Source organism: Typopeltis vanoorti, chromosome 17 (assembly GCF_054136105.1).
Source record: "Typopeltis vanoorti isolate ZY-2024b chromosome 17, IOZ_Tvanoo_1.0, whole genome shotgun sequence".
Taxonomy (NCBI): domain Eukaryota; kingdom Metazoa; phylum Arthropoda; class Arachnida; order Uropygi; family Thelyphonidae; genus Typopeltis; species Typopeltis vanoorti.
In genome coordinates, this window is record NC_143565.1 from 104,008,924 (window position 1) to 104,021,142 (window position 12,219).

At 35.3% G+C, this 12,219-nt stretch overlaps 1 protein-coding gene across 1 annotated transcript in view; it reads right to left on the reverse strand.

The window, feature by feature from the left end:
- Positions 1 to 10,528, reverse strand: part of LOC150097730 (protein numb-like) — a 356,060-nt gene extending 345,532 nt beyond the window's left edge. Inside the window, exon 1 of the mRNA XM_090406728.1 lies at positions 10,371 to 10,528. Coding sequence (XP_090262854.1) covers positions 10,371 to 10,455 — 85 coding nt within the window. The 5' untranslated portion in view covers positions 10,456 to 10,528. The remainder of the gene's footprint in view (positions 1 to 10,370) is intronic.
- Between the last annotated feature and the right edge of the window lie 1,691 nt (positions 10,529 to 12,219).

The window sequence follows — 12,219 nt, forward strand, 5'->3', positions numbered from 1 at the left end:
TTCTGTTTAAATGACCATACCACCTGAGATTAGCTCTGTTAACACATTCCTGGATGCTGACAATGTAAAGTTCTTTCCTAATATCCTCATTTTTAATATGATATTGCCATTGATGCCATCTGTTCATGCCCTTAATCTTTCTCAGGACTCTCATGTCTGTAGTCTTTGGTCAAGTGTTTTACTTCTGACCCAGCTCTCAGATCCATAAGTTAAAACTGGTTTGAACAGTGTCTTGTATACAGCTAATTTAGTGTTCCGACTAATTTCTCTCTTATTCCATATGAATTTATTCAATTGACTTCCTACCATACCAGCTTTGTTGATTCTGTTGTCTATTTTCATATTTAATTTACCATCTTCACTAAAAATCATGCCTAAGTAGCTGAAATGTTTGGGGTCCCACAGGGCTCAGTACTGGGACCTATATTGTTTAACCTTTATATCAATGACATCGTCAGTGGACTACAAGGGTATATGCAGTTGTTTGCAGATGATGCTAAGCTGGGAAGAATTATTAGTAATAGTGCAGATGCGGCAGCCCTGCAAGAGGATTTGAATAAGCTAGATAGATGGGCAAATGAATGGGGGTGTCAGTTTAATGCAGCTAAATGTAAGGTCTTGAGGTTTGGGAAACATCGATGGGACACTGCATACTCTATGGGAGGAGTTATACTGGAGGAAGTAGGGGAGACAAGAGATCTGGGGTTGATGATTGATAGAAACCTGAAATTTAGGGGACATATTGCAAAGATGGTGAAGGTAACACAGAGGACTGCTGCAATAATGAGAAGGACACTGACTTGCAGAGATAAAACAGTTATCATTCCGTTGTATAAGACCCTGATCAGATCACACTTGGACTGTTGTTCTAAGATTTGGTCCCCAGGATTTGTAAGGGATAAATTAACTGTGCAAAGGGTACAAAGGCAGATAACAAAGATGGTTTCAGGACTATACAATGATAGTTATGAGGATTGGCTGAGAGAATGTGGACTGCGGAGTATGGTGGATAGAAGAAGGAGAGGTGATATGATTGAGACTTTTAAACTGTTGAGAGGTGGTTATAGGGTTGACACTGGGTAGTTTTTTCGTTTGGTTGAACAGCGGGAAGGAGTGATGACAAGAGGCCATCCCTGGAAGTTACGAAAGGAATCTATGAGCAAGAGGGTGAGGAGTGGTTTCTTTACATGGAGGGTGGTTGAACCATAGAATGCATTGCCTGATGGAGTGGTGAGAGCGAGAACGGTCAATGAGTTTAAGGAGTGGTATGATAGACTTTGTGTTTCTTGGGGGGGGGGGACCTCCCCTCGATGATTCTTGATAGACTTTGTTTCTTAGGAAGGACCTCCCACGATGAATCTTTTGACTCCATGGAGACCTGAATAATAATAATAATAATGTTCGATAGGTTCTCCATTCACAATGCAGTTGACATTTTCAATGATTCTGCCTATTTTCACTGTCTTTGTCTTATTATTGCTGACCTTCATACCATATCTATTACAACAGTTATTTAATTTAGTCAAGGAATCTTGCAGACTTGTAGCAGATTTATTTAGAAGTATAACATCATCTGCATAAAGCAAAGAGCTGACATTAACATCTCCAATTTTGATATCAGGTTTAATACCACTTTCCTTCATAATGTGATCCATATAGATAATGAATAACAGAGGGGATAATGTACATCCTTGTCTCACACCAGATTCAACATTAAACCATCTTCCTGTACTTCCTTCAATTCTAACTGCTGACTAACAACTCAAATAAAGACTAAGTATTGCTTAATATAATGCCTCATTGACACCATATAACTATAGCGTATTGTATAGCTTCTCTCTCTTGACACCTTGTCATATGCCTTTTCCAGATCCACAAAACTTATATACAGATCTTTGTTATATTCCCATGATTTCTTAACTATTTGTCGTAAAATGAAGATCTGATCCTGACAGCCTCTATTTGGCCTGCATCCAGCTTGTTCTTCACCAAGCTTTTCTTCCACAATTCTTCTCAACCATTTTTCAAGTATACTTGCATAAATGTTACCAGAAGTAGGGATATACCTCTGTAATTCTCACATTCAGTTTTTTATTTCCCTTTTTATATATGGGTACTATGAGAGCTATACTCCAATCCTCAGGAATTTGTCCCTCTGTCAAGGTTTTCTGAATTATGCAGTGCAGCCACTGTAGGACTTTTATACCTCCATACTTCAGCATTTCTGGTCGAATATCATCTATTCCTGCTGCCTTTCCACATTTCAAGCCTTTGAAGGCTTTTTCTACTTCAAGTATGGATGTGTATTCCTGACTGTATGCCTGTTGAGTGTTTTTTACCACTGTGCTATCACTGCTTGTTTCATTTAGCAATTTTTCAAAGTAATTACTCCATACTTCAAGGATATTTTTTTCTTCAGTTTTCATGTCACCTTTATCATCTCTAATTCCTTTTACAACACTCTTTCCTCCATTTCTGAGCTTCTCCAACAACCTCCAGAATATCTTGCCACCTTCTTGATATTTATTTTCTATGTTCTTACCAAAGTCTTCCCATGACTTTTGTTTAGCTTTCTTACATTTGTCTCTGTATTTTCTAAGAGCACAAGCTGAGTTATTTGCCAGGAACTTTTGATATGCTTTCTTCTTTTCCTTCACTGCCTCTTTAACTTCTTGTGTCCACCATGGAGTTCTGATTTTTCTATCCTTACAGACAACCTCACCACATGCCTCTCTGGCTGAATCAATCAGTGTTCTTTTCAAGGCTTACCACTGAATCTCCAAGGTTTGGTTCCTGTTCTCAAGTCCTTTCATTTTTTCTTCAATAATCTTTGTGTATTTTAGTCTATAGTTCACATCTGATAGCTGCTCAACTTTTATTCGCTTTAAAACCTTCTTACATGTTTTTCTTTTCAAAATGAAATTCAATTTTATCCTGCTCAAGACTAAATAGTAATCACTTCCAATTTCAAATCCTCTGTACACTCTGGTGTCCTGCACCAGGGAGAAAACATCACTATCGACAATAACATAGTCAATGAGACTTTTGCCTCTTCTCTCCATGTGAATTTGTGCACATTTTTATGTTAGAACATGGTGTTAATAATAACCAGTCCATGTCCTGAGCAGAAATCCAACAGGTATTTGCCATTATTATTATTAGCTTTGCTCTTTTCTCCAAATTTTCCCAAAATAATTTTGTATGTCTGACAATCATTTCCTACTCTGCTATTTAGATCCCCAACAAGTACAAACTTTTCCTTTTTCATTGTGTTGGTCGCTTTTTCTAAAGCATCAAAAAATTTCTCCACCTCTACCTTAATAGAACCTTCTGTGGGACCATAGGCACAAATAAGTCTCATTGTCCAATTCCCCATTCTGATATTTGCCCACATCACTCTACTTGAGAGTGCCTGCCATTCAAGAAGATTAGCCTCGTATTTTGTGTTGAATACTATGGCGCTCCTTCTTTTCCTTGATTGTCATTGCCTGAATAGAACATTTTGTATTTATTGCTCAGAAAAATCTCACCGGTTTTTGTCTTTTTTTGTTTCAGTCACCCCTATTATGTCAATCTGGTATCTTATCTTATCTAATTCCTCAGTCAGCTAGCTCCATTTCTTTGCCATTCAGGCTTCTTGTGTTGATAGTACTGATCTTTACCTTTGGTGATGTTGAGTTGGGGTGTGTTTTCTGATTTGTTCTAGTAGCTGACTTTTCGCTGTTTGCCCTGGTTCCTTGGCAAAAAAATTGGGGCTTTATTTAACAGGACAACGCCCCAGCCTGCATGAAATTCTGTCATGTTTTACCATCATTTTGTATTTTGGTTTAAGCCAATAAGAATACAATTTGGTCAGCTAAATCCCAAATTGCCAGCCCATCCTCAATTGTTCAGTATCCAGGTAGATACCTAACAGGGTGCACCACGAGAAGGTAAGGAATGGACATTAGGTCAGAAGCCATGGTCGGTTCTCGGCATTCCTTTAAAGGCTATGTGGAGGTCTCCTTTCAGTTATACAGCTTTGACCCTTAAGTACCCCATATATTCAGTCTTCAAAGCAAGGACCTCTGATTTCTGTCCCCTTTGCACGTACAATGTAGGTGAAACTCTTCAAGAACATGCTATATGTACTAGCCACTGAAATAAAAAATTTTATTTAATACCATTAATTATAGCAGATATGCAGTTTGGCAAAGATTCCACAAGTTGCTGGATTGCCTCTATACTAAAACATACCTAAACAGTCCTTTAATTGGCTCAGATTTGATGGAACAGGACTTTGGTCCTGGATCCGTTTTTTTTTTCTAACATGTCCCATACATTCTCAATGGAGTTCAGATCCGGGCTTTGTGTAGCCAGGGAAGATGGTGGAAGTCGCTATCATGCTCGCTGAACATTGGAACTGACCACTATTATTTTTTCACTTTCTTCCAAAACTATAAGAACCCAAGTAGTTGATGGTCAATATTCATTTACTGTCTAGCTTTCAACTTGCTCCTCTTCCTCCTTTTTCATAGTTCGTCTACCTCTGTTCTTTGGAACAGCCTGTCTTTTTGTGTTTTATCTCAAAAACTACACACAAACTTCAGCTCTGCAAAAAAACTTCAGCTGTGCAAAAAAAGAAACATGTTTTTTTTTGCAAAAAAACATGTTTCCTTTTACTTTCTTGCATGCATGTGTGCACGCACACACACACTCTGATGTGCTGTAAGGCATGCAACCTTTCATGCATAGATGTAATATTAAAAAGAGAGAAATATAAACCAGCCTGAGACCATAAAGTGAAGTCATTCAAGAATATCATATCAGAATGCATACTGCAAATGGGTATCAATTCATGCAATCTTTCATGTGTGAATATGATGTGAAAAAAAAAAAAAAAAATGAAACAAACTGAGATCATAATTGGATACCGAGTTTGCATTAAATGGCCTGAACACAGGGTGCTGGTTAGAAGCAAACTAAGAGATAGGGCATCTTTTATGAAAAATGTTTATCAAGGACCCTTGCCTTGTTCTAATAAACTCTATGTTTAGTGCCAATAGCATGCTCAGCAAGTCCATACTCATGGTATTTAATATAAGACTTGTATTCCTCTAGATGAATAAAAGCAATCTTCCGGTTTGTTCAAAATAAGATAACCCACAAGAGCAAGAAATCTGGTAGATGCCTGGTGGAACACTTAGAGGTGGAGTATCTGGTTTATGAACTTTTGAAAGACCATATAATCTAAGTGGACAACCAAAAAGAAGGTGCTAAGCTTTTTCTTTTGTTCTTCATCCTAATTAGAAACATTATCAATAAAAGAATTAAATCTGTTTAGCTGACTACATGTAGGATCAGATTTGTCTATGATATTTTTGCAATTTGGAATGGCTCTGAGTTGAAGCAGTCTCTTTCAAAATTAAATGCACTCATATCAGGATACAATTTATCTTAGAAGTAAATAACCAATTATCCTTTTCATATCTTCTATTTATTCATCAACCAGATGGAACTTGCAATTCTCAGTTTTTCAGAAGAATCATATGGGCCATTATATCCATGCTGAATCTCACTGCCATCCTCATCAAAAGGCTGGAACTATTAAGATTTTAACTCATCGTGGTCTTTTTTTGTTCTTCAAATGAACTTTTACAGAAATAATTACAACATAATAAATCAAACTTTTTATCAAATGGTTTTAAGGATTCTTTCATCAAAAAAACTTAACAGTTATGATATTTCTACATCTTCCAATATAGAAGAAATAACTTGCAACCTATCCCTTATGTGCAAGGCATTTCTGAAGATATAGCAAAGATTTTAAAACCACTGAATATTTTTGTTGCCTTTTTTTTTTCCATCAGAAAAATCTCCATCTTTCTCACTTCTCCTAGGGTCATTTCCACCTTTAAATTTTTCAGGTCTACTAGATTCCTTGCTCTTGTGAGTTATCTCATTCTGCACAAACCAGAAGATCTGCTTTTATTCATTTGGAGGAACACAAATCTTATATTAGATACCATGATCCTGAACAGTCTGGACTTGCTGAGCATGCTATCAGCACTAAACATAGTTTACTTGAACAAGACAAGTCCTTCATAAATATCATTTCCTTTATATCTTTATAAAGAAATGTGTGACACTTTACTTCATTATCTTAAACAGATCCAATGGTCTGAAGTCCATTGGATATGTCTCTTAGGAAAGATCTGCTAATCATTCCTAACTTTATTTATGAATGTGTGTGTGTGTGTGTGTGTGTGTGTGTGTGTGTGTGTGTGTGTGTGTGTGTGTGTGTGTGTGTGTGTGTGTGTGTGTGTGTGTGTGTGTGTATCTTTTGACTGCATTTGATTATATTACATTAGCTACTTAAATGTTCTTAGAATTGTTTGTTATTGTTTAACTGCCATTCTATGATTCTGTACTGAAGATGCCTATGTTACTTAGGTGAAAATTTTATATTAAATAAGTTTTTTACATGAGTTTTCCTCTGGTTGATATTTCTTTTATTATTATTATTATTATTATTCAGGTCTCCATAGAGTCAAAAGACATATCGCGGGAGGTCCTTCCTAAGAAACACAAAGTCTATCAAGACTCATCGTGGGAGAGTCTTCCTAAGAAACACAAAGTCTATCAAGACTCATCGCGGGAGGTCCCTCCTAGGAAACACAAAGTCTATCATACCACTCCTTAAACTCATTGACCATTCTCACTCTCACCACTCCATCAGATTTTTGATTAGCAAGATTAGCATTCTTACATACTTTGCATATGTTACTGTTGCTTGCTTTCCAGAATCATAAAATCTGAAATCAGTTTTATGATTTCAATAAATCAACAAGCAAAACAGTACTTGAAGGGATTTTTACTGTAAAAATTTGCATTACCAGAAGAGTAACTGAGAGTTGATTAAATAGCACTTCAAAGACATTTAAATGTTCTGGCAATGCAAATGAGAAAATGAGGTTGCATCTTTTACATAAAGAATGTCATATTAAAATCTATGATTTTAAAACAAAATAATATAAAGAACACCTTTATTGATTAAACATGTATCAAATCTCTATACGTTGCTGTACCATAGACGGTAATTACTTGGCTATCCCTCAACCTGGCTTTGTTATTAGGTACATTATTATAATCACTAATTTCCATGATATCACAAAAGACTCATTATAGGATGTTCACTATGATTATGGAAAGTTTTCCCAATTGGGTATAGTATACGTGACAAAAAATATTCTTGTTTTAATCCAATACCCAAGCAGAAGGGTGAGTGTGAAGCATCTTCACAACTAGTTTATTTGTATATAGAGGCTGCTCAAGTTATATCAAGTATCCTGTCAGGCAAAAACATTATGGGAGAGGATCATTACCCACTGGTTTGACCTTTATTAAGGATTTCATCGATACAATATCCTCAGGATTCCAAAAACTCATAAATGACCTAAAAATATCACTCTCACATAACTCAATAAGTCTCTTAAGTATCTCTTGGCTCCACCTTAAACACTGTGCAAAACTTCCCAGCAGCCACAGCTAAAGCCTCAGCTCAACATGGAACAGCAGCAGACAAGGCCCACCAGCACACCCAAGCCTACTGCTCTACCTAGAGACCAGGAGGAGCCTTCCAGGGCAGCTCCCAGACATACATTAATTAAAAGGTCATCATGTGAGTTAAACCCAAAGAGATACCAAGGTTAAATAAGTGTAGAAATCATATATTTTCTATATAAAAGTAGAACAAAGGTATATCACATCATTATTAAATATTCTGAGTGAGAGATAGTTATGAAAAGTTTTTCTGCTATTATATTTGACAATAAATTATATTCTTGTTTTAATTCTATACCTGCGAAGTATCTTCATGAGTGGTGTACTTCTATATATAGAGGTTGCTGACTTCACATCAAGTGCCTTAATATCCCATACTGCAAAAAAACTTGATTCAGGTCTCTTCGGTGGGAGCCAGACCCAAGAAAATACAGAAGCCAGAAAATATAGGATTAAAACAAGAATATTATTATTATCATTATTATTATTATTACGTGATCTCTCCAAGGAGTCCAAAGACTCATCGAGGGAGGATACCTACTCTACAGCTCTCTGTCTCCACCACTCAATCCATCAACTATAACGAACCCCAAGTATGATTTCTTGTAAAGTATAATATACATTATACCAAGCAGAGTATTTAATAATAAGGTGAGTCACATTTTTTTTCTACCTGTGTACAGAAAATATATGCCTTCTACATTAATTTAACCTTGACATCTTCAGTCTGCCTCCCATTGATAAGACCTCAATACAGTTCAATTTTTTTTTTTTTTTTTTTTATGTATTTCAGAAGGGGAGATTGCATTTCGGATTGTAGCTAATGCTACAGAAAGGAGTGAGAGTGCAGGAAAAATGGTTGATAGAAGCACAAATGCCAGCTTTGTTGGCTGAGTGAGTAGCATCTCTGCATTCAAACCAAAAATGGGTGTGGATGTTAACCAATAAGTGGTAGAGTAGTTTCTACACCTAGCTACCATCCTACTCATTGGAGGACTGAAGCCAGGAAGTGTACATATGTTTAGTCTCTAGAGCAGAGTTTCTATATTATCTAACTATCAGCTTGCAGAAAGGCATAAAACCTACCTGAGTAGGATGATATTGCATAAGATAAGCAAATGTTGTTCAACATAAGTCAGAAAAATATGAGTGGCGGAATGGTAAGCCTTAGTATGATAATAAAAACCTATGGAAGCTTGTGATGTCATAAATATGATAATGAAACGTGTAGAAAGTTGGAATCTTTGGATGTCTAGAAAAGATTTGTGAAAAGAGCTATATGACTGAGGACTGCATTTGAGTGAGAGGAGGAGAGATTACTGTTGGATGAAAGAGACTGTGCTAATTCAACAAAATGGGAATCTAATCATTTTTTAGTGTGAATGTTCAGAATCTCCAAGGCGAATATAATGTAGATTGTTAGGGAAAGAGATATACGACAGTAGGAATGACTTTAAAAAAAGTACCAAAATCAAGTACCTTCAATGAGAGAAAAGACAGAAAATATTAAGAAATTTTTATTTATTTATTTATTTTATTATGCATTAAAAATTATTAGAATACAAGGAATTTCCTTAATACAGTACTAGTTTATAATTTAGCAAGCATTAAGATAGTATGGATAAAACCGAAACTAGTACTAAGGGAAATTCTTTTTTATTCTAAGCATTTCTAGCCTATAAAAGACAGAAGCAACTCAGTATATCTAGAAAGCTAATAGACATTAAGGTAAACGGACACACACACATACACACGTTTTATATACAATATATATATATATATATAACATCATTTTAATATCATATAACAGTAGTACTTTAATATAAATAAATAAAAAAATGACTGATGAAAAACCTCTCATCTGTTTATCCTCATTAGTCTTCCCACCGATAAAGCGTTTATAGGTGGGAAGAATATTCGTTTCATATTATCATACAATGAACAGTCTCATGTTACGATACAAGTTTCTGTATGTCTTCGTGTCATATATATAGACTATATTCGAAGTAACAATATAATAAGATGAAAACTATGACTTTAAAATAATAATCTAATAGACTGAAAGGCGCATTATAACCAATATTAGCAAACAATTATGTCGATGCATGCCTAATATCAATTGATTGCAATGAAAATATTTTTCATCTTCAACTTTAAACAATGTGCACTGCCTTTTGGTCATAACGCACTATACGTTATTATATCAAGAGGCAGAATACCAATTCCTAGTCTTGTGCTACTATGTTTTTATGGGATGGGCATTTCTTGAATACCAAAGGAGTTCAACCAGTGACAAATATGATATGGTTTATGATATCAGATGGCAAATCTTCATTTGCTATCTCATATCATTTTATCAACTCATGAAGTAGTATTACACTTAAGATGCTAATTGCAGCTTTCACTAAAAATTCCAATCTTGAGGATCTTAATTTTATTTCTATATATGTATATACGGTACATATAAAAATTTCAATGGCGATGCATTTTTGCAACTTGAAATCCCTGTTATAGTACGAAACATTCTCCGTACTCATGTTGCTTACATGATCCACCAAATGATCGAAAATCTTCCTACACCTAACTGACAGCTTCACAAAATGAAAACAGGATGCTTCACCAACTTTACAATAATCATAACATTGCAAACGGCTCATTTTTCCAATGTTCAACCTATATTAAGAATGAAAACTAATCTATTCACTTATTCATAAAAAACATTTTAGGCATTTAACACCGATACAATGTTATAACTTTCCATCGGCCCACTTAAAACTAACTACACTGCCTGACATTTAAAATGTGCTCGTAAACTTTCGCCATCTTACCTGATACCGCAAATTTAACTGATTCGGAATCCAGGTCGCAGGTTGTTAAAACACAGGATTTTATGGAAATAAAATAATACTGCATTCAATTTCCATCTGCGGTACTCACACAACCACCAACACAAGCAATCGCATCACTCCATACCTTGCAGAAACGATCACCCGCTGACCGCTAAATGTTATCGACACGCCTGCGCATTGCTCTGACGTCACGAGTGTCTCGCATGACGGTTACTGGAGTAACTGTTCTTCCACCATCTCTGGGCAGGTACAGAATAAACATCGGTTAAAACTTGCTTAGTGGCATCAGATATTTACGAACTTAAATATCAACTCATAATATTTGTTTAACAAGTTACAACTTTATAGTGATGCATTCGTAAAAAAATATTAAAAGAATCAAATGAAATAGATAAAAATGCACAAAATGACTGGTGGATGCGGAAATGAATGAACACTCAAAAATAGAAAAACAGCTTAGAAACGAATACGTTGGTCATTTACTAAATTAGAATCTATAGCGATGCCAGCTTGCTTTTAACGACCTGTTGGCTTAAGCTCACTTAGTGAATAATCCTCTCAACACGTCTCCAAATCTAAAGTACCGAATGATTATTTCAAGTGAAAAATTAATCATTTTGGAAGAGAGAGAAGTGAACAAAAGATAATTGATCATTAAATTAACGTTAAATATATCGAATTTCTAATGGTATCGTTTCTTACATGTCTGTATGTTAACATTTTAGATGAATGGACGTCCTTTGAGTGAGAGAAGACAATAATCATGAAATAGTCAAATTAAGGCTCGTTTAAAAATTAGATGACTGTTTTATATAATAAAATCTAAAATGCTCTGAAGTTAGTGTTCTGCTGAAAAGTACTGAAACGAATTTTGGTCTGGGAGAAAACGAACTTCAGTAGATTAAACTTTAATCTACTGAAGTTTGTTTAACATCCCCCCTCCCACACACAAAGCTTTAATTATTATAAAAAAAGTTTTCATTTTATGAAAATGAGAACAACGTTTTAATTATACTGTCTATGTAAAACAATTCAAGTATAATTCATATTGATCTGCAACAATAAATAATAATACAGAATAATAAAATAAAACCTAATATTCGTGATAAAAGTTACTTGATATTTAATGCCTTACATAAGGTAATTAAGATTCTTCCACTTGGCTATAACCCCACCTTGGATTCCATCCACAGGGTGACGTTCTGTTCACTACGTCTCTAATTGAAGTATATACGAAGATGAATACAGGAATGAACGAGGCTTGATGATCTCTGAATGGGCGGAAGCGCTCAGAATTAGCTGAGTGTTAAGCAGCAATAATTTGAAATAAGTGAGACCGATCTGATAAAATGTCTTTGTATGTGTGTGTTTTATTTTATTATTATTATTATTATTATTATTATTTATTTTTATAAATAAGAAATTCGGGATGCAGCAGAAGAGTGACGTGCCGGCTGCACAGTACCGTCGATAGGGTGTAACAGGCAGCCTACCTCACGGCACGGCTTAATAAGGGCGCTCATTCGCCATATTGGGGTAGGCGCCGTCACTACGCTGTTAGTTGCTAGGTGGGCCTAGCAACTATATCGATAGAGGCTGACATAGCTTGTAATTTATTATTATTATTATTATTATTATTATTATTATTATTATTATTATTATTTATTTTTATATTATTTTTTATTTTTCGCAATACTTTGTTAAAATAGTTTTATTAGTGACCTGGGCTGAACATTATTGTTCCACCAAGCAGCCAATTCTCAACTACAGCCAAATTCATTAGTTGGCTCGCTTTCAGTGAAGCTGTTCAAAATACGTAGTAAATTTG